A 24,142-nucleotide genomic window follows, 5' to 3' on the forward strand; every position below is an offset into this window, starting at 1 on the left:
ACTGAGAGAATAAAAAGACTGACAAATCCAGTTTCTTAGAAGCATTTAATAGGGACTTATAAACAGAAGTCTTGCCTGTGTCTTGGGTGGCAGCAAGATAAGATGGTGGATCCCTGCACCATTAATCCCCAGCCCCAGGGCTTATATACCATAGTGTGGAGGTGACTCAGAAGGCGTGTGTAGAACAATCAAGGTGCAATAACGTCAAAGTTGTTTTGGCCTAAGGGCAAGATTTACAGTGCATGTGCTCTTACACAAAGTAAAATAGATAAACTGGCAATCTTAGAGGACTTGCCAGAAAAAAGTTAATCAGATGTCAGCATGGCGGATTAGCATCCAAGATCGAGTTGCTTTGGCCTCCGCACCTTCAAACAGATGTTTGAAATATTTTGCTTAACTTTTTTGTTTATCTTATCGGAGGCTGTCCAAGAAAAGGTAGCCACTTTTGGAAGCAAAACCCCAGAAGTTATCCATATACTTCCTAAGAATGTCACCATTTTAGAATAATAATTAGTCTTCTTTCCCAGGTCATTTGGTCCTCCATATTATGGAGGATCTTATAACTAACTTTTACATTAACCATTGCACCTGATGGTTTTTCTCAAGAGCTTTCTGAAAACATAGGTCAATGTGGCACATTATCTGCTCTTGCCATAAATCAGGTTCAGCCTGAGCAACTCATGAATGTGACAACGGGTTGTGTAGTGTGATATACAGATCTTCCCCCACCACAACCACTGATTTTATCTTTAATAAGAGCTGTGACTTCATCCACTCTGCCTGAGGTAAGGTAATAACAAATGTTAAACTAACGGGATAGTTGGCACAAACTGAGAAATTGGGTGGACTCTATCCATCAACATGGTGTGGGTCTCTATGTAAGAAACTGTCAACTAGTGCAATGGCTCATACCTGTAATACCAGTACTTTGGGAGGCTGAGGTGGGAGGATCACATGAGGCCAGGAGTTAGAGACCAGCCTGGGCAACATAGTGAGATCCCATCTCTATAGGTAAAATATTAGCTGGGTGCGGTTGTGTGCACCTGTAGTCCTAGCTATTTTAGAGGCAGAGGCTAAAGGATACCTTAGTCTGTGAGTTGGAAGCTGCAGTGAGTTATGATTATGCCACTGCACTCCAGCTTGGGCAACAAAGTAAAAAGAAAAGAAAAAAGAGGAAAAAAGAAAAGAAAAAGACTCTTGCCCTTCCTGCTGTTTCCTTATATGCCCAACCCCACAGTGCATTCTGTCTGGTGTGTCTCCCACAGTCATAATCATTAGACAGTGGCTGTGCTTCTCATAGACTCTCTGGGCCTTCTGTGATGTGCCCTTCGAGCTTTCTTACCAAACAGGAGATCATTTTGTAAAGTAACAGGGTGGGCCAGGCATGGCCTATAATCCCAGTACTTTGGGAGGCTGAGGTAGGTTCGTCAGCTGAGGTCAGGAGTCCATGACCAGCCTGACCAACATTGTGAAACCCCATCTCTACTAAAAATACAAAATTAGCCAGGTGTGGTGGTGCATGCCTGTAATCCCAGCTACTTGGGAGGCTGAGGCAGGAGAATCGCTTGAACCCAGGAGGTGGAGGTTGCAGTGAGCCAAGATCATACCATTGCACTCTAGCCTGGGCAACAAGAGCAAAACACTGCCTCAAAAAAAAAAAAAAAAAAGAAAAAAAAAAAAAAAAGAAAAAGAAAAAGAAAGAAAGCAACAAGGGTCACTAGCTTTCATTTGACTTTTCATATTGAGGAAGCCCTTAGAACATGTTTTCCCACCCACCCCGTTTATTAATATAATACCTTGATGTACAACCTCCCATCTTCTGATGGACCTGATATTAGGATAACCTGGGTCTGTGGAGTCCATCCAGGTAGTCTCCAAGGTCTGGAGGAGTATGGGGTTGGATGATGACAGGAGAGGTCAACCACTACTTCTTTCTGTTTCTTAAATACATTGCCATGGCTATTCTGATGTCACAGTCCTGGGATAAAGTCAACAGACCCATCCTTCAGTTTCCTCCAACTCTCTACCAGTTCCATTTCTAGATGGCTCCCCATAGTGTGTCGGAAACTGGTGGGTTCTTGGTCTCACTGACTTCAAGAATGAAACTGCAGACCCTCGCGGTAAGTGTTACAGTTCTTAAAGATGGTGTGTCCGGAGTTTGTTCCTTCAGACGTTCAGATGTGTCTGGAGTTTCTTCCTTCTGGTGGGTTGGTGGTCTCGCTGTCAGGAGTGAAGCTGCAGACCTTCGTGGTGAGTGTTTCAGCTCTTAATGGCCACGTGCACCCAGTGAGCTGCAACAAGATTTATTGCAAACAGCAAAAGAACAAACCTTCCACAGTGCAGAAAGGGTCCCCAACAGGTTGCCACTGCTGGCTCAGGCAGCCTGCTTTTATTCCCTTATCTGGCCCCACCCACATCCTGCTGATTGGTCCATTTTACAGAGAGCTGATTGGTCCACTTTACAGAGAGCCAATTGGTCCATTTTGACAGAGTGCTGATTGGTGCGTTTACAATCCTTGAGCTAGACACAGTCACAGACTGCTAGTTAGCTAGATACAGAGTACCAATTGGTGTATTCACAAACCCTGAGCTAGACACAGAGTGCTGATTGGTGCACACACCATCCTCTGGCTAGATATGAAAGTTCTCCAAGTCCCCATCCAGTTCAGGAGCCCAGTTGGCTTCACCCAGTGGATCCTGCAGGAGGGCTGCAGGCGGAGCTGCCCGCCAGCTGTGCCTGCACTCCTCAGCCCTTGGGCTGTCCACGGGGACCGGGTGCCACTGAGCAGGCCGGGGCGCCCGTCGGGGAGGCTCAGGCTGCAGCGGGGGAGCCCACTGCAGAGGGAGGAGCTCAGACATGGCGGGTGCAAGTCCCCAGCCCTGCCCTGCAGGGAGGCAGCTAAGGCCCAGGGAGAATTTGAGTGCGGCCCCGGAGGGCCAGCACTGCTGGGGTACTGGGCGCAACCTCCACAGCTGCTGGCCCAAGTGCTAAGCCCCTCACTGCCCTGGGCTGGTGGTGCCAGCCGGCCCGCTCCGTGTGCTGGGCCCCCCGAGCCAGTGCCCGCACCCGCCGGAACTCACACTGGCCCGTCAGCACAGCCCCGGGTTCCCGCCCGTGCCTCTCCCTCCACACCTCCCTGCAAGCAGAGGGAGGAGGCTCCGGCCTCAGCCCGCCCAGAGAGGGGCTCCCACGGTGCTGTGGTGGGCTGAAGGGCTCCTCAAGCACCACCAGAGTGGATGCCCAGGCCGAGGAGGCACTGAGAGTGAGGGCTGCTAGCACATTGTCACCTCTCAATAGGAGTGGTTGTCTTCTACCTGTTTAGACTCTTGGTTTCCCTCACTTTCTATCCTCCAGAACACCCTTCAGGATCCCCTAATTGCCAAATGAGAATCCAGCCCTGGAGATGATCCAAGGGAGGAAACTGGTGGTACCACTAGGTGAGTCCTCCTTACCTAAGTGGTCATACAGTGTCTTTCTACCTTAGCATCTCGTTTCCTAAGGCTTACTGTATCCTTGGGAGAATTTGACCTCTTTTGATGTTTATTCCAAATTAGTGAGAAGTTTTATATTCCTGGTATTGCAGTGCTAAGATTCAGCATGAACCTTGTCCCACTCTTCTGTTTTAACCCACCAGGTCATCCCCTCCAGTGCCCCAGAATAATCCCACAGATGCCCAACTTTCACTGGGCCTGCAGCTCAAAAACTATGGAGAGTTACCAACTAGACTACACAACTCCAAAAACTTAGAAAGTTTCTCATGCTGGCCTCAGCCTTTCCATGCTCTTTCTTACAAATGAGGTCATTCTGCCCAAGCCTACTGACCATTCCGCAAGGACTGTGCTGGACATAGGGCTGGTATGAGTTTGAAGACTGGTGGGAAGAGGAGCTCAATTCAACTCAGGAAATTTCCACTTTGTTTACCATCCCTTCACCTAGTAAACAATGCAAAGTATATGCAGTATTCAAGCATACATACATGATAGCTCGAACTAGTGAACATTGTTTCATTGTGACTTCCTTATTTCCTCAGAAGGCATGTTCAAAGTTGGGTGGTCTCAGCAGTTTGTACAGAGGGGGACATTTTCTAAACCAGAGGAGTTCAAAGCCCAAATCCTCCTGCCTTTAATGCCAATTTAGGTTTTGGACTGGAGCATATCAGCTCATGTCACCTTCACCTAATGTCCACGTTCTGAATTCATAAGTTCATTCTGTACCATAGTTACATACCTAGTCTCAATTCTCCATTTTATTTCTGTCTGGGCAATTAGATTTATTCCTTATCTTTTCTTACTCTTTTCAGGGGCATTTCCAAACTTTCACCTCTCTCCTTGGACTTTCTACCGTCTTCTCCATTCTCCCTCCATTATATACTAAAATATGTCCATTGAAATCTATATGTTGAAGCCAAAACTCACAATGTGACTATATTTGGAGACAGGGCCTTTAGGGAGGTTTAAAGTTAAATGAAGTCATAAAGATGATAGGGAACTGTGATGGTAAATTCTGGGTCAAGTTGACTGAGCTACAGGATGGCCAAGTGGCTGGTAAAACATTATTTCTGGAAGTATCTGTGGTTATTCTAAAATATATTAGCATTTGAATGGGTAGACTGAGTAAACCAAATTTCCTTCTCCAATGTGGGAAGGCATGATGCAATCCATTGAGAGCTTGAGTAGATGAAAAAAGTGGAGGAAAGAAGGATTTGCTGTCTCTGCCTGACAACTTGAACTGGGATGTGGATCTTCTCCTACCTTCAGCACTCCTGGATCTCAGGCCTTCAGACCTAGACCAAAATCTACACCATTGGCTCTTCAGCACTCAGGCTTTCAAACTATACCACCAGCTTTCCTGGGTCTCCAGCTTACAGATAGCAGATGGTGAGACTTATCAGTCTCAAGGATCATGGAAGTCAATACCTTAAAATAAATCTCTTTATATATACATATATAAAAAATATATAAAATAACTCTCTCTATATAAAATATATGTATTTATATATGGGAGATTGGAATATTAGACTATATGTATATACACACATATATATGTGTACATATATATGGTCTAACATTGTAACTATAAAGTATATATATATATAGTCTCCTATTGGTTCTGTTTCTCTAGAGAATCCTGAGTAGTACAGATTTTGGCACCAGGAGTGGGTCTAGAGGAACAGAATTTTTTAAAGAGTGTTTTCTGAATTGGTTCTGTAGTTTCTAGAATCAGCTCTCTATTGTGATTAGATTTAAATATGCTAATGAATATATTTCTAGTAGTAAAGAAAGCTCTGATTGTCCATGTTGTAATCTGGCAATAGAAATATGCAAGATACCTGCATTGGATACTCCTAATCCACTGCTTATGAGAAGCAAGAAGCTGGGTGATTGTGTATATGATACTTTCCAACATTTTTCAAAAATTAATGAATATGCTAAGGTTGGCTGGTTGCTCTTAATGACACTGGAAAACGTGGTTAAAAAAAAAAAAAAAAAGCTCAGGGATTTGTATTCCAGCTCAAGTGCCATATAAATGATCTGAAGGCTCTGTGTGTTTCCTGAAAGAGACCCTTATTTTCTGTAGCCGCAAGGCTGAGATGATTGAAATATCAAATCACATGCAGAATCTCATCCTGCAACTGGCTGAATTATAATACAAGTTGAACTCCCAGCCTTGCAGAGTGTCTACCATTAAAGTAGATTGGGATTAGGAAACAATGAGATCCTACAAATTGGAATAGTGACATGTGGGATAACCTTGATGAATGAAGCTGGGAACACTGAGTTTCATCAGTGAGTTCGAAGACTCATCAAAATTCTGATGAGTCTTCTCTGGAGTGTAAGATTTCTCCTCATCCCCAGTAGAGGCAGTCTCCCCATCCCCAGTGACACTGGCGTTTTCACCTCTGACTGAGGAAATAAACCCTGCAGTGACTGAAGAAACTACCATGTTCTCTCCTGAGGCAGTTGCCATGCAACACAATGCTGAGTCTCCTCAAGACCCATCCCTACCAATCCTCTTTGCTTCTAGACCTATAACTAGACTCAAGTCCCAGTGGGCCCATAAAGGAGACTTAAAAATGTGACCCATGAGGATGTGAGCTACACTCCAAAAAACCGACTCCAGTTTTCTAATTTATACAGCTAGACATATGGGGAATGTGTGGGAATGGATATTAAGGGTGTGGGGGCCAGGCACCTTGGCTCACACCTGTAATCCCAGCACTCTGGGAGGCTGAGGCAGGTGGATAACCTGAGGTCAGGAGTTTCAGACCAGCCTGGTCAACATGGTGAAACTCCATCTCTACTAAAAATACAAAAACTGGCTGGGGCTGGTGGTGCATGCCTGTAGTCCCAGCTGCTTGGGAGGCTGAGGCAGGAGAAAATCGCTTGAACCTGGGAGGCGGAAGTTGCGGTGAGCCGAGTTTGCGCCACTGCACTCCAGCCTCAGCAACAGAGGGAGACTGTCTCAAAACAGCAACAGAGGGAGACTCTGTCTCAAAAAAAAAAAAAAAAAAAAAAAAAGGTGTGGGTTAATGGTGGAAGGAACAGAAGGAAGTGGAAGGAACAGAAGGATCAGGTTAAATTTACTGAGATAGCTTCACTAAGCAGAGATTCTGCATTTAATGCTGCAGTTCTGGGAGTTAGAAGGAGCTCTAAAAATTGGTTTGGTTGGGTATCTGAAACATGGACCAAAAGATGGCCCACAGTGAGCAATCTGGAAGTGTCCTACCTGCCCTGGTTTCATGCAGAGGAAGGGAATCAAAGGTTTAGGGAGGTTGGTATGTTAGAATGGATTTGTTACTTAAGACATAGTCATTCACCCTGGGAGGATTCAGAAATCATACCTTTCATCAATAACATGAGAAATGAATTCGTGTGGGGAGCCTAACATTCTTGAAAAAGTTTGTGATTGCTCTTCTCTGTAGATGGGACCTCACCATGGGAACTACAGCCACTGAATTGGGAAACCTAAATGCAATGGGAATAATTGGATCCCAGGGAGGCAGGGGCCAAGTGGTGGGGCAGGGACTAAAGGTAGGTGGGCCTGGTAACCATAATGAACAACAGAGTCAGAGAAGCAATCAGAATAGTCTGACTCTCACTAACTTCTGCTATTGACTAGTTGATCACAGTGTGCCTAGAAGTGAAATAGATAGGAACCTACTAAATTCTTACCTCATCTGTATAAGCAGAAAACTTCCAGGTCAGGTAAACAAAAATCTAACCTGAATCATAAAAACAGAGAATGACAGCTACTCAATCAACCCCCAGATTTCAGCTAACTAGGATTCATGGGTCCAGGAGTCAAAGAGTAGAAAAGGGAGTGAAACAATTCAATATTAACCCTAGTGACAGACCCAGAACACCTTGAATAAAGGCGACACTAAATCCCTTTGAGGAAGGACTCCAGTACACTGTCAAAAATTTACACTATTAAGGCCGGGCGCAGTGGCTCACACATGTACATGTAATCCCAGCACTTTGGGAGGCCGAGGTGGGTGGATCATGAGGTCCAGAGTTTGAGACCAGCCTGGCCAATATGGTGAAACCCCATCTTTACTAAAAAATTAGCCAGGCATGGTGGTGCATGCCTGTAGTCCCAGCTACTCAGGAGGCTTAGGCAGGAGAATTGCTGGAATCCGAGAGGTGGAGGTTGCAGTGAGCCGAGATCACGCCCCGCACTCCAGCCTGGGTGATAGAGACTCCATCTCAAAAAACAAAAACCAAAAAACAAAACAAAACAAAAAATTACGCTATTAACCTCCTAGTCTTCCCCAAAAGAGCTATGGTCTTTTACCAGGATAACTGCATTGAAGAAAAGGAAATAATCAAACATCTGTGGGACTACTGGACTCTGACTCTGAACTGACACTAACTCCAGAAGACCCGAAATATCTATATATACTGTGGCTCACCGGTCACAGTAGGGGATTATGGCGGTCAAGTAATCAATAGATATTGGAGAATAACAATGGATTATCATAAGTTTAACCAGGTGGTGATTGCAATTGCAGCTGCTGTACCAGATGTGATTTCATTGCTTGAGTAAATTAACACAAATGATTTTGAAGGTTGGTGGGAATGGGGACTTAACTATGGAAACTTCCATTTTATTTACCATCCCTTCACCTAATAAACAATGCAAAGTATATGCAAATATTCAAGGATACATGATGATTCGAGCCAGTAGACATGGTTTTGCTGGGACTCCCTTTTTTCTCAGAAGGCATGCCCAAAGTGGAGTTGTGTCAGCAGCTTGTGCAGAGGAAGAAATCCTCAAGGTCAGAGGAATCCAAAGTCCAAAGCCTTTTAGATTTGTCAATTTAAGTTTGGGGCTGGAGCCTGTGAGCCCATTTTGTGGGGTGACATAAAACACACTCTCTGGTGTCTGATTGACAGCCCTACTAGGCAGAGATTCTGCATTTAATGTTGCAGTTCTGGGAGTTAGGTCTTGTGATGGTTAATGTTGAGTGTCAAATTGATTGGACTGAAGGATGCAAAGTATTGTTCCTGGGTGTATCTGTGAGGGTGTTGCCAAAGGAGATTAACATTTGAGTCAGTGGACTGGGAGAGGCAAACATCCTAAATCTGGGTAGGCACCATCTAATCAGCTGCCAGAATAAAGCAGGCAAAAGTTGGAAAGAGCAGACTTGCTGAGACTTCCAGCCTTCTTCTTTCTCCTGTGCTGGATACTTCCTGCCCTCAAACATCAGACCCCAAGTTCCTCAGCTTTTGGACTCTTGGACTTAACACCAGTGATTTGCCAGGGACTCTTGGGCCTTCAGCCACAGACTGAAGACTGCACTATCGGCTTCCCTATTTTTGAGGTTTTGGAACTTGGGCTCACTTCTTTGCTCCCCAGCTTGCAGACAGCCTATTGTGGGACTTAACTTTTGTGATAGTATGAGTCAATACTGCTTAATAAACTTGCCTTTTTATATACATCTATCCTATTAATTCTGTCCCTCTAGAGAACCCTGACTAATGCAGGTCTCTAACAGTTTGTTTGGTTGGCTGTCTAAAACATGGACCTGGTATCTGATATGCAGCTATTGATCTGATAAATTCCTTTCTCCATCCCTGCCAATAATCTCCACCAGAAGTTGTTTGTTTTCAGTGGGCAAAGTCAGCAATGCACCTTCACTGTCCTACTTCAAGGTATGTAAACTCTCCAGCTCTATGTCATAATTTAGTTTGCAGGGCTCTTCATCACTTTTCCCTTCCATAGCATATCACATTGGTCCATTACATCGAGGACATTATGTTGATTGGACCTAGTGAGCAAGAAGTAGCAATTACTCTAGACTTACTGGCAAGACATCTGTGTGCCAAAGATCAGAAAACAATTCAACAAAATTTTAGGAGACTTCTATCTTGGTGAAATGTTTCAGGGTCTCGTGGTGTGAGGCTTGTTGAGATGTCTTCCTAAAGTGGAAGATAAGTTTTTGCATCTAGCATCTCCTGCAACCGAAAGAGGTACACCACCACCTACTTCCTTTGTAAGAAACACTATTGGCCTGCTAGTGGGCCTTAGGAAACCTAGAATGGTTAACACATTACCATGAAACCTGGACTGTCCATCATGAACTTGGTGTTCTGTCCCACCAAGCCATAAAGTTAAGTGTACACAGAGGTACTCCATCTTCAAATGGAAGTGGTCTATATGGGAGACTGGCTTTGAGCAGGCCCTGATAGCGCGAGTAAGTTACGTGAAGTGACAAATGCCCATGCTTCACACTCCTGCTACACTGCCTTCTCTCTTCCAGCCTCTACCTAAGGCCTCGTGGGGGGGTACCCTATGATCAGTTGACAGAGGAAGATTCAGGACTGGTGTACAGGTGATCCCACACAATATGCAGACACCACATGAAAGTGGACAGCTGCAGCACTATGGCCTCTCTCTGGGACATCCCTGAAGGACAGTGGTGGACAGAAGTCCTCCCAGTGGGCAGAACACCAACCAGTGTACCTGATTATTCACTTTGCTTGGAAGGAGCAATAGCCAGTGATATACCGATTCATAGACTGTGGCCAATGGCTTTGCTGGTCAGGGACTTGGAAGGAACATGATTGGAAAACTGGCAACCAACTTATTTCCCCTGGAAATATGGGGAAGAGGGATGTGGTTAGATGTCTCTGAATGGGGAAAAAACATGGGAGTTGTGTGCTATTACCAAAAGGTGACCTCGGTAGAGGAGGACATGAATAAGTGGATAGATGACTGTTCTGAGACTAGTCAGCCTGTTTCCTCAGTCACCCCTGTCATTGCCAATGGGCTCATGAATGAAGTAGCCATGGTGGCATGGATGGAGGCTGTGCATGGGCTCTGCAACATGGACTTTCACTCACCAAAGCTGACCTGGCTATGGTCACTTCTGAGTGTCCACTCTGCCAGCAGCAAAGACCAACATTGAGAGTCCCTGATATGGCACCATTCCCAGGGTGATCAGCCAGCTACCTGCCCATGAGTTGATTACATTGGACGACTTCCCATCAAGAAAAGAACACCATTTCGTTCTTAGTGGAATAGACACTCTAGATATGGATTGGCCTTCCCTGCATACTTCTAACAAAACTACCATCCATGGACTTACAGATTGCCTCATCCACTGTTATGGTATTCCACACAGCATTGCTTCTGATCAAGGAACTCATTTCACAGGCAAAGATGTGCAGCAATGAACTCATGCTCATGGAATTCACTCCCTGAAGCAGCTGTCTTGATAGAATCATGGAGTGGCCTTTTGAAGACACAAAGTGGGCACAGTACCTTGCAGGACTGGGGCAAGCTTCTTCAGAAGGGTTATATCTTCTGAATCAGCATCCTATATATATGGTGTTGTTTCTTCCATAACATGGATTCACTGGCCTAGGAATCAAGGGGTGGAAATGGGAGTGGCACAAATCACTACCACACTAGTGATCCACTAGCAAAATTTTTGCTTCCTGTCCCTGTGCTCTTTGCTCTGCTGTACTAGAGATCTTTGTGCCAAAGGGAGGAATGCTTCCATCAGGAGACAGAACAACGATTCCATTGAACTGACAGTTAAGACTGCCACTGAGCCACTTTGGATTCCCCATGTCTCTGAATCGACAGGCAAAGAAGGGAGTTACAATGTCAGCTAGGGTGACTGATCCTGCCTACCAAGGAGGAATTATACTTCTGTTCCAGAATGGAGGCAAGGAAGAGTATGTCTGAAACATGGGAGATCCCCTAAAGCATCTTAGTATTACCAAGTCCTGTGATTAAGATCAATGGAAAAGTACAACTCAATCCAGGCAAGATGACTTAGCCAAATAGTGGCTAAGACCCTTCAGAAATAGACTGGGTCACCCTGACAGGTAAAGAACCATGACCAGCTAAGGTGCTTGCTTAAGGCAAAGGGAATAAAGCATGGGTAGTGGAAAAAAGTAGTCAGTCACAAGTACTACCTACGACCACATGACTAGTAAGAGGAATGAAGACTAATTCTCATGAGTATTTCTTCCCTATCTTGTCATGGATCAGTTTTAGTCTTACTTCAGGCTGCTGTAACAGGGTACCATAGACTGGGTGCCTCATAAACAACAGAAATGTATTTCTCACAGATCTGGAGGCTGAAAGTTTGAGATGGTACCAGTTTGACTGGATTCTGGTGAGGGCCCTCTTCCAGGTTGTAGACTACTGACTTGTCCTTATATCCTCACATAGCAGAAAGAGGTTGAGGAGCTCTCTGGGGTCTCTTTCTGTAAGGGCACTAATCACATTCCTGCAGACCCCACCCTCATGACATAGTGCCTTCCAAACGGCCTTATATTATCACATTGGGGATTGATTCCAACACATGAATTTTGGGGAGTCATAAACATTCAGTCTCTAACACACTCTATATGTTTGTTTTCTTCCTTCTCTTATTCTCTTACCTTGTGATAGATGTATTGATATAATAACATTTAAGTATTAATTTTATATCATATTATTTAAGTAATGGGATATTATGGAGAAGAGTAAATATCACTCAAATACCTCATCTTCTCTTCTGGGAAAGGAGTTAGTGTGTTTTCAGTTGTATGCAAGGTAGTTGTTATCGTGAGGTGAAATTACGACATTGTTATTGTCTTTATTTGGAGTTTATGGTTTAAGGAGATGTGTATGGGTTCCAAACTGACAAAGGGTGGACTTGTGATAGTTAATTTTGTGTTTCAACATGACTGGGCCATGGAGTGCCCAGACATTTGCCCAAACATTTTTCTGGGTTTATCTGTGAGGATGTTTCTGAATGACATTAACATTTGAATCTGCAGACTTGAGTAGATGGCACTCAATAATATGGATGGGTCTCATCCACTCAATTTAAGACTTGAAAAGAGTAGAGGAAGAGGGAACCCTTCCTGCCTGACTGCTTGAGCTGGAACATGAATCTTTTTCTGCAACCAAACTTGGTCTGAAACATTGGCTCTTCTTGGGTTTTAAGTCTGCTGGCTTTTCAACTGGAACTACATCCAGTTCTCCTGGTTCTCAGGTTTTCAGATTCAAACTGGAACTTATGGGTGCTTGCAGATTTTGGGACTTCTCGGCCTCCATGACTGCATAAGCTAATTCCTTAATAACCCCACCCTCTACCTACATATGGTACAAACACACGCAAGCACTATTGGTTCTATTACTCTCCAGAATACTAATAAACCCCACCCAACCTCCCACCTTGCCTCACAGCACCCTTTGAATCCCCTGTCTAAGCTTGACTTAACAGGGTACAACCATTCAGAGCTCCTCCATGGGTCTAAGCTTGGCTAACACGGTGAAACCCCGTCTCTACTAAAATACAAAAAAAATTAGCCGGGCGAGGTGGCGGGCGCCTGTACTCCCAACTACTCGGGAGGCTGAGGCAGGACAATGGCGTGAACCCAGGAGGCGGGGCTTGCAGTGAGCTGAGATCCGGCCACTGCACTCCAGGCTGGGCAACAGAGCTAGACTCCGTCTCAAAAAAAAAAAAAAAAAAAGAGCGGGGACCAGGTATTATCCCTAGTCCCTAACCCTCTGCCTGACACACAGTCAGTTCCTCCAGGGCTCACCTTCTGCTTTCCTGCCTGCTGAGTACTTGGCTGTCAAGATTTCTGTGCTGGCTCCCAGATGGCTTCGGCCTTGTGCATTTCCCCACTATACTGGGGGCTGCCTTGTGCATTTCCTCTACTCCTTTGAGTGATGTTGCCCTTCGTCTCCTCAGAGCAGCAATGAGATCCTCCAAAGCTCTTTCAAAGTAGGGCCTAGTGGAGCCAAAGGCAGCTTCCAGGATGTCAGGGCTAGACCTGGCCATCCTTAATTGGCCTTCAACATTTCACTTGGCCTATGGCTTTTAGCACTAATCACAGAGGAAAGTTGCAGAAGCACAGGGCATGGGGTTGGGGTGGCATGGAAGAAAGCACATAGGATTCAGAACTAGAAGATGCAGGCTCCAGGCATACTTCTTTCAGTTACTAAGTGTGAATTTGAATAAGTCACTGGAACTCTGCAACCCCTTTGTTTTTTGTTTTCATTTGTTAAATGAAAATAATAAAATCTACCTCATCGGGTGGTTGTGTGACTAAAATGAGACTATGTAAAAAGCACTTTGTCAACTGTGAAATATAATTATAAGCCTCTCGAAATGGATCTATCCTTAGAAGTTTTCCAAAACTAAAGAGGGAAGAATTTTAGTGACAGCCTTTGAATTCCAAATATGTATGAGTGAGCCAATGAGGAAGAGGAGGCTAGAAGGACACAGTGAACAAAGTGGACCAGAGAGGTGAATATAAAATCTTATTTACATTGAAATCTATGTGGACAATCTCTAGTTATCAAATTATAGCTCTTCTTCACAAGAGCTGAAAAGGAGCAAGAAACATTCCAAAATACTCAACTACTATACTCTGAAGTAGTAGACTGTCTGTAACCATTAGCTGGGAAACATGTTACTACAGACCTTGTAAAACATGTCACAGGATACTGTGTTTATTTGGTTAATCTGCAGAGTATGTTTTTTATAGAAAACTGAATTTGCTCAAACCATAAATGAGCTTACCAACCCTGGGTTAATTTGCTCATCACTATGTATTTGATGTATTTTGCAAGTGAGAAAGCATTCAGTACATACCTATGAGAATGGCTAAAATTTTAAAAACTGAAAATACTAAATGCTGATGAGGGTATAGGGAGCCACTGGAACTCTCATACATTGTTGATAGAAATGCCAAATGGTTATGACTTTGGAAAATGGCTTGGCAATTTCTTACAAAATTAAACATACACTTATCCTTTGACCCAGCAATCCTATTTGATCCCAAAATGGTCTAGAGAAATAATAGCGTATGTCCACAAAAATATTAATAATTGCCCTGAACTGGAAATAATCCAAATGTCCACCAACATTTCATAGCACATCCATTCAATGGAACACTGCTCAGCAATAAAAAGCAATGAATCAATGGTGCATGGCTAAATCTGAAAAGCATTACAAGTGAAAGAAGCAAAAACAAAAGGCTACATAACATAGGATTCCATTTATATGACATCCCAGCAAACGAGAAAAAATTAGAACTCACTGGATGCCAGGGCCTTGGGTTGGAGAGAGGGGATTTCCTGTAAAGGGCACTAGGAGACCTTGAATGAGCCAGACAGCATACAGACCTACAGAACTCAATCTTCTTAGCTCTTGTCAGACTTTTGTTTATTTCTTGGGGCTCCCCAAGGCGCTGGGGTGGAGACGGACTTTAGCTTCAACCTCAGCTTTCGAACTTTCCAGCTATGTTGACTTTAGACCAGTTACTTAAATTCTACTTCAGGTTCCTCTACATACTTCACCTAAGTGTTGAAAGGTGTTCAAGGAGGTCAGTATAAAGCACACTGGCTGGACACTTTTTCTCAAAGGAGCTAAATGATGTCAATAAGCAACCAACTGGTCTTCTTGACTACATCTCTAAAATCCATTAGAGCTTGCTGACCCATCCAGGTGTTGGAGCACCAACAAAACCAGATCCATGAGTATGCAATGTGGCATCACACCAATTCCTGATCTCTCCCTATTATACTATACTCTCCAAAAGGAACTCTCAGCTCTAACCCAGTTGGTGTTTCTGGTCTACCATTTCTAAGTGTCTAAAGGCACTGACACTCAGTGGGCATAAGGCCTCCCATTCATAGGTCTTTCCTAATTCTTCAGTCTCTTGATTTTTTACTCCAGTTTCCTCTATGCACTCTTGTAAACTTTAATGCCTGTGTTACCAATTTCACATAGGAATTCTGCCTAACACACAATTAAAGTTTGTTGATACAATGATTATATTGAGAATCTGAAAACCTGATGTAGGCAAAATAAGGACTTGGAGGATTTATGAGCACTTTGAGACACACAGAACACACACACACAGAACAGGTTGCTAGAAGGCATCTATTACTTTATTCAATAATTTTGGAAATGTGATAGGATTACAAACCTTGTCCAGGCCCTACTCTTACAATGGGATACATAGAAGTCACTACAGGTAATGAAGCTAAAATGAACAATAAGCAAGTAGAGACAAAGAAAATGCAATGACTTTCAACATGCTATTGAAAGTTGGCCCAAAACTTTTTCATGAGTTATTTCACTGGTAATGAGTACAGCTGTAGCTTTCTATACCATCACACATGTATCCTAAGATTTCTAGAGAACACTAGTTTGTAATTTTAGATATTCACACTTAGGCAATTCTGAGATGTCTCTGCTGCAAAGTGTCAGAGGGAAAAACAAACCCTTTTCAGCTTCCTTTCTCACAGCCAGGATTCTTTACAATCTATATTCTTCAGAGAGTGATTGCAAAGGAATTTCTTTCAAAGGACCGAATACACTTATTGGAGAAGAGATTCACATTTTAAATGATGGTTTTTAAAGTTTCCATTTAATTACTATAGTCAATCTTTGTTTTTCAGTTTCCAATTATTATTCTCAGCATAGCCTACGGACTAATTCACCATGATTTCTAAGCAAGTACTTATATACATGGGATGATTTTATTTTTTGTTAAGGCAACTGGAAATAAATGCTAGGAACAAATTCTGGCAGAGAAAAAGCTAAACATTTTTCTGCTGAACGTGCCAAAAGTGGTGAACATGCCGATTTTGAATTACCTTCTGCCTTACCGGGCCAGAAAGCTTGATGTGTTACTTCCTCGCGTGATAGGTTTTTTTTTTTTTTCTAGCTATAGTAAAGTCCCAAAAGCAATTATTTTGTAAAGGAATCAAAAGCTTTCATCTTTTGCTTACTCTTCATGTAAGGATTTGGAGGTAACATTCCAATAACTCATTTCTATTTGATGCAACCAGCGACCATAGAAAAAGCATGTCCTGCGAAGGACATGTATGCTCAACAAATTAAGAAAGTCACTGTCTGGAAACAGCCAACTTTCTTCCTCACTTCGGTAGCCCTGGGGTTGACCCAATCGTCTTCGATTTCTTCCTGTGGGTGTTTTTCATTTTTTCAGTTCACTTTCCTCTCCACCCCATCATTTCAAAGGGCTTAACAATGTCTTTCCTTTAGAGTGATCTTGTGTAAGTTTTTCCGTCATGGGTATGTCTGCAATTCATCTCTGCTGGGTTTTTTGTCTTGAGCCAGCATTCGTGGTTTACTCTCTCCTCAGTCTATCTTGTTCCAATTACACCGGAGAACTTTATTTCAATTCCCATGAATATACATATAGAATCCTAGTACTGTCCAGTGGAATAAATCTCATGTTCCTATTTTCTATTACTGGATAACATGTCTCATGAGTTTCTGTTTGCTCTGCCACAAGTTAAGAATTCCCTGTCCTAAGGTTTGTTGCCTCTCACTGCTATCAATTTGGCATTAAGCTTTTTCCTTTATCTCCACCTCTCTTGATGTCTAGAAGCAGAGGTATTTTCTTGGCGTGATGCTCAGCTTTTGGCCCAAATTATGGTTTAAAGAATCATCCACATTGACAATTTTAACAGTGTGCACCTGGATTCTAAGGAATCTTATTTTCTACTTCCTCTCTCTTGCTTTCAAGCTTATAAAAATAAAAATCATCCTCGATTTATTCTTGGATTTTCTAATCTTTACATGTTTCTTAGGTCCTGACAATTCTTTGCCCAGAGAGGAAATTCTGTTATCTGCTTCTTTCCATTTTCTGGCCATCCACTACATGGCCAGAGGTCCTCTCTCAGAAAGCTTACATTCTAGTATAGTGTAAGACAATTTTAGAAAGGGGTAGCCAGGGCTAATACACACATACAGATCAATTGGGTGGCAGCCTTGAGGGCAGTAAAAGTGGTCATTCCTGCCTGGCTTGTGGCCCACAGTATGTGCTTAATTCTTCTTAGCTCAATGTGTAAAAATATACAAAACACGGTGGGTTTTTAAAAAATCACGATTTGGCTGAGGAGTGACTGCACTATCTTTAATCAAAACATTTAAAATACTGTTTCTAGATTGGAAGAGACTAAAGAGGTGTAACAACTAAATACAATGCTTATCCCTGGATTAAAAAGATAACAGCTATCAAGACCATGACTGGTACAAATGGGGATATTTAAATCTGCACAGTTTATTATAGTATTGTACCACCATTAAAATTCTTGAGCGTGATCATTGTACCATTGTATCATGCATCATAGGAGAATGCCCTTATTCCAAAATATCAGGTGTGAAGTGCCATAATGTAATTTATTCTCAGAATCTATTTACAGAAAGTGAGAAGTACACACACATGTATAGCACAAGAGTAAGGCAGGAAATACGGTAAAATGTTAACAACTGAAAAATCTAAGTCACAGGTACACAGATGTTCATTATATTATTGTAGCTTTGGAAATTTTCAATAGAAAATTGGAAAAAACAAACAAAAAAGGATGAAAAATGCTTTAAAGACTACCTTAAATGGTTTTTGAAGAGAAAGCCAGAAGAGAAGAAAAAATTTACACATCTGTTCTGAAACCAAACACAAATACTTTTTATTTATGGGATATCATTTTACATCAATTTCATTGAAACCTAAAACCAGTTTGCTTTACTCAAGTTAGGTGGCATAAGCTGGGAGTCACAGGACTTGCACACTTTTATGAATGTAACGCAAATACTGACGACATGAAGCATTCACAGTTATAGGTTACCTGCTGCCATTGAACAGTAACCCCCAATAGAAATTATTTTATGAAAAAAGCAACCCACGTTTTGGTCTCATTTACAGACACCCAACATTTTAGTTGGTCAACGAAATGTATACATTTATTATACAACATATGAAGGAATAAAGGATAAGGCTTACAGAGGTATTTTAGCAGTTGTAATAATAAAAACTAAGGACACAAACTGACTTTTAAAGCTTTCTGTATAAACTTCAAAAGCACTGTTAAAATGGAGAGTGAGAGACAAAATAAATCTATTGTGAAACCAGAATCTAGGTTTGTCTAGTCAGATTTATAAAAACGTAATTCAGAGTTCATGCTTCAAAAAAGGTGCATGTAACATTACAGTGGATGTTTGGGGCAAATCAAGTAATAAAATTTCTGACCTACTTCAGCAGCAAACATCTAAAGGTTGTATTCCATGACAACAGAGTATTGCAATGTGGAGTTCAAAACACAATAGAAAAAGAGAAAGGTTTGTAGACTTAGGTACTAAAGAAAACCCAGATGAAGGCACCCTAATTTATTCAACAGTAGCCAGTAAATAAGTTATTGATGATTGTTCAATTTTGTGCAACTTAAGAGAGGTTTTTAAGAAAATGTATTACTCTGACCCCTTTTTCTCCCCTTAGAAATAACTATATAAAATCAAGAAAACCAAGGGTAAGCACTCTGCCACTCAGCGGTCACAGAGGTTTATTTTTCAAGGCAATTTAAAGATTATTTGGAGCTTTCTTAATATGCAAGATTATCCCTTTGGAATACTTACTTTCTTATCATACATAATGCAATAGTTTTTACACAGTTTTTTCCCTACCATCAACATGTTGATTGTGGAGTAACTGTAACATCTCCCTCCTGTAACAATCCTCTCATTTTAGAATTAACTGTGCTTATTAGCATTTTAAAAAAAATCTATATTCTAGCATAATGTTTAAAATAACTCCATCTATGATTTACATTTGCTTTAAATAAAGCTACAGTTGATCAAATTTAAAGAACTGTATGACCTGTTGCCTTTAAAGTGTATTTTTTAACTTTATGGAATGATTTTGAAAATGAATCAATTCACAGATCCAAATCTGCCTACGCCAGCCACCACTGCAAAACAAATGCATCCATCACATCAGTTTTAATAGCTGTTGCTTGCCATCAACATGTTCTATTCTTTTCAGATATTGGTTTATGCAAACTGGTATTAATTTTTAAGGTTGAAAGTGAATCTGCAAACAAGGAGTGGTTACGTATGCTTAATCACTACAGGGTTTTTTAAACTTCTGGTTTATTTCACAGCAAATAAAACCTTTCGTTTGGTAGAAAAAGAAAGTCGTTGCATTCTACTATATCATGATTTTGTATACACACACGCACTGTATATACATACAAAATTTCTTTCTTTGGTGGGTTAGTTAGGGAAAAAATATGAAAATGTGAACACTGTTTGCAAATAAATGGTAAAATAGTGGTCAAGAGTAGCATTGTCTGTGTGCTTTATTCACTTAATGCCATTTAAAGGATCACATGTCACCCAAAAGAATTTTTAGCCAGACTTCCAAATAACCCAAACCTTTTCCAATCATCACATGCTTAAATCACGGATCTTGCTGACGACAGCATTTACTTCTTCAAATGCACCACTCACTCAAATCATTAGACTTTTGTGTTTTCACAGAACTTTAGGGACTGAATTAGTCATTCAATAGCACCAGATAGTTGGGGTGAAAACGTCATCTCTATATTTCCTCAAGAATGGCAAAAAAAAAAAAAAAAAAAAAAGACATAAAATACAAACCTAAAAATACCATTCTGGTTATTCTTGTTTCCTCATCCACAAAAATAATGGCCATCACCCTTCTGTACAAATAACTCAGGTAATGAAAAGTGGCCCCTCTAGGACAGGTCCTAGCATGTACTGGGTTAGCTCAATGCTGGTGGTTTCTTGTCCACTGCCTGCAATGGACATGCTGCCAGGAAAAGCCTAGCATGAAACAAACGAACAAGGAAAACAAAACAGAAAACAAAACAGCTCTCACTTATAGTATGCTTGTTTTCTCAAAAGGCTGGAAAATTACACACCATGAAAGCTTAATTGAAAATTCAAGCCACAACTAGAAGTGTGATGCAGTTATAAATAGCCAGCAAAACCATGAGGTTTTCCTTGAGGAGGCAAAATAAATTTTACTTAGAGTGGCAAAGAAAGCATTAGCAGATCAATCACTGGCTAGAAGAATGCAAAAGGAAAAAAAGAAAACAAACGAACAAAAAAGTTAAAGAATGTTTACAAGAGTTTAAATCCCATTCTTTTAAGAAAAGAGGTGCAATTTGAGTTTGTTCATTGGTACCTACATTCAAGCTACTATAGTTTTAACACTAAAAAATAAACAACTTATATACCTCGTGTGGTGGAAATAATTTGTGGCATGTTACATATCTATATGTTCAAATAATTATAACTTTCGTCATTTTAGAACACTAATATTGTTAAATATACCAAATGATATTTGGCATATGCCTCTGAAAAGTTATGACTCTTACCTCCTTCCAGAAGTTGGCCTCTTAAATAGTAAGGTTAATTCTGGCAATGTTTGTTCATGGTAACAGTTTTGTCGTGTTTTCTGATATGCTACATAGGAGACCAAATAAAGTATAATTGGTTCATTCAAAAAAGGGACTAGAAATGCCACAAAATTATTTTTACAATACATTTTTCAGAAATAATCTCTAGGTGAAGGTTTTTCCTTTTATACACATATACAAAATTTAAACAGCAATATACACATAATCACAGTGAGGACATTGGCAAATTCACCAATCTGTAGTGTAAATACAAACTGCAAAGCAGCCTTCGAAGAGAACAATGCCACACAGCAAGCAGAGCTGGCCAATTCAATAGCAAACACCAACATGTTCCTGCGAAAGGGAAACAGTGCAAGAAAAGCAGCATGCGCTTTAATACAAACAGCAATTTATGGCTAATGGGTGACATAACTGTGGTAACAGTGACTCTCTCGCTGCTATGCATAAAGTCCTAGGACATCTGTTTGTCTTTATACCATTCCACAAACTCGTCCAACAAAACTGGCCCTGGAGTGAAAGAGAGAAACAGTAGTAGTAGTAGTAATAATAATAATAATAATAATAATAATGTAGCCGAGGCTTTTCCCAATGAAGATGATATAGAAAGGTACATGAATGGCAGAAGGGTAGCGGCAGTACTTACATGCTCCATCTTCATCATAGTTGCTGAGGTCAAGATTAATCGTTCTGCTAAACTCTAGGACATTGCACCACTGGTCTTTATTAATAACTTTGTATTTTGATTGCTGATGGAGGGAAAAGTAATATGAATTACTGACACTTGAACAAATGGGACGGTTTCAATTGCTCTATGAATCAACATTTAAGTTCATGTAAGGTTAACTCTTTGCATTTGAGGTTTGTTAAGCACCAATCTAGGAGGATGGTGAGGGAGAGTAAGAGTTGAATTTAAGATGACAATTGTCATTACAAAAATATTATAGGGTCTCAATACAAAATGGAAAGCACATCAAAATAACATGATTATACATCCCCAGAAGTGAAAATTCTAAACTGCAAAAGCTGTTTTATATAAAATGGGGATAATATCTACTTCATAAAGATATTGTAAGAATTAAAAGAGATGATTTACTAATTCATGTGAAACACTTCATTCAGTGCTTGGCACAAAGTAAGTGCTAAATAAGGAGTAGGTCCCATTAATATAACCCCTGACATAACCAGCACTGCCCATGGCCAAGCCTTTGGCTTAAAGCACATGCAGCAGCAGGTTACTTGATGAGATCCAGTAAGTGCTGCAAGTGGTCTCAAAACTAGGTATTCTTGTCACAGAAAAAAATTACTGTTCTAATAATTCAAAACTGGAATCTGATCATAAAAGAAACTAGAATAGCTGTGAAATAGTTTTTCTATTCCTCTTAGACAAGAACTTTGCCATGTATCTATTTAAAAATACAGTATCCCTGTACAAAGATTCATAAATAAAATCCAGAACCAATGATTTTTAAATCCTCCCCACTAAAATCAGAAACATAGTAAAACAATACAAGTACATAAAAAGCAAAGAGATTTGGGCCAATGGTTTTGAGGATGCAAACACAAGAAAAGCTGAAATGAGAGGAATACTGTCTTTTTTAAAGAAAAATGCAGACTAATATAAGAGAACAAAGCACAGACTATAAGTTTAACTTTCTAAGCAAGTAAAAGCAAAAACCAGTTCTGAAACAGTTGATGATGCACCTGGAATTATGCAAAGTCAGATTTCCTCCAGGCCAGGTCTTCCAGCTTAAGACTCTTTACACGCAGGTGCAAATCCAGCTAAACTCTCTGAGAACAGGAAACTATTTCTATTTATTTTTCCAAATAATGATAACTCATCTCAACGGATTGCCAGAGAAATCAGAACAGATTATATGTCGACATGGACTACTGGGTAAACAGATACTTACGTAAAACTAGTTTTTAAATTTTTGAGGAGTCCCAGTTAGTAATGTTAAAAGAAATTTTTAATAACAGTTCTCAAAGAATCCTATTAGATATTAAAATTTTCTGGACTATTACATAAAGTAAGTCGTGAGAAAGATTATTCAAGAGTGAAGCCAGAGTCATCATACAGCCCAGCATTTTCTCAAAGACCCAACACCCTCATCCTTGCAAACAAAGGACCATTTTTAGAAGGGCTTGGGGTGGGAGGGAAAGGAGGATGCCATATATGACAACCCAAGTAACTCAAATTTGTATCCCATATACTTCCAGGTCCCACAGAATGACACTTCAACAAAACCAGTAGCTCAGAATTTCTGATCATCAATACTTAAAGCCCACAAACAATGATGGAATAAAGTGCTGGACTGTTTTGATACTGATCTGAAGACAATTTAAACTGAAGGAGATATTGTCAGTTTGCCTAATACTTAGATTGATCTAAGGTCCTCAAGTTAATTGGTGATAAGAGTAGATAAGATCAGATTACAAACTAATTTTGGTAAGAAGGCAGATGACTGTCTTTTAAACCTCTGCTTAATAAAAGTGGAAGTTCATCTAAAGTCAAAAGAAAGTAAATCTTCTTTTTCTATTGTTACAAAGAACAGAAAATATAAACAAAAGTGAAGCTTTAAAATGGGGATGAGAAAAGAGAGAAAAGGACAGAGCTGTGGCTGTTTTGGATGCATTTTTAATGTGGAATGAAGCAACACAACATTAAACGCATACACAGATGCACTCCAAGAAGATAGGTAGTTGCTGACTGACAGCAATTATGTCACCATAATTCCTACATAGACAGAAAAGTACAACAAACAAAAAATTACATACAATGGGTAAATAAAATTATTTGGTAGTTCTAAGCAAGCAAACATACATTTCATAAAACAACAATTTGGTACCTCTAAGAATTGGTGAAAAACTGGAAAAAGGGGCCAGATTTTTCCTAATAACAGTCCCAACATGCACTTGGCAGTGTTTATGTCTAGGCTGCGCTGGTCCTTTTCCTGTTTAACAAACAAAAACAAGGATGAGCCAGATGCCCCCAAATAATAAATTCCAATAATTGCAAATGTGTATTCACTTCAACAGGAAATTAGTAAACAGCTCATTTATCATACACCTTAAAGACCCTGCATCCACACTAAGGATGGGGAGGGGAGGTAGTCAAACACAATGGAAGGCTTCTGCATTGCGATATTATATAAATTTACTGTGAGAAAGATTTATGTCAACTGAATGATCACCCTAACGCAAAATCAATTAGTTATGTTGTAGCAGTTTCTACAGTCTTTTCATGGGATTAATAAAAACTTGTAACTCAATCACTTGCATGTTTGACATTTATGATAATTATCAAAATCCTAATTGTTGACCATAAAGCCTTTAACATAACTTAACGGAGCTTAAAGGTTTTGATGCCTATGATTAGGAATCAGGTTTCCTTAATAAAAATATTTTTTTCAACAATTTGATTTCATTGAT

General features: G+C 40.8%; 1 protein-coding gene across 7 annotated transcripts in view; it reads right to left on the reverse strand.

Moving 5' to 3' along the window:
* Positions 1-17,937: 17,937 nt before the first annotated feature.
* The window catches only part of DCUN1D4 (defective in cullin neddylation 1 domain containing 4), a 73,429-nt gene continuing 67,224 nt past the window's right edge, over positions 17,938-24,142 (reverse strand). For 5 of the 7 annotated variants that reach the window (XM_028848592.2, XM_028848590.2, XM_015138716.3 and 2 more), the window contains 3 exons: positions 23,560-23,664; positions 21,357-21,459; positions 17,938-21,220 (listed from right to left, as the gene is read on the reverse strand). In XM_028848592.2, coding sequence (XP_028704425.1) covers positions 21,165-21,220; positions 21,357-21,459; positions 23,560-23,664 — 264 coding nt within the window. In that variant the 3' untranslated portion in view covers positions 17,938-21,164. The remainder of the gene's footprint in view (positions 21,221-21,356; positions 21,460-23,559; positions 23,665-24,142) is intronic. The other 2 variants (XM_028848593.2, XM_028848591.2) reach the window with 1 other exon arrangement.

This window comes from Macaca mulatta, chromosome 5 (assembly GCF_049350105.2).
Source record: "Macaca mulatta isolate MMU2019108-1 chromosome 5, T2T-MMU8v2.0, whole genome shotgun sequence".
Classification (NCBI taxonomy): Eukaryota; Metazoa; Chordata; class Mammalia; order Primates; family Cercopithecidae; genus Macaca; species Macaca mulatta.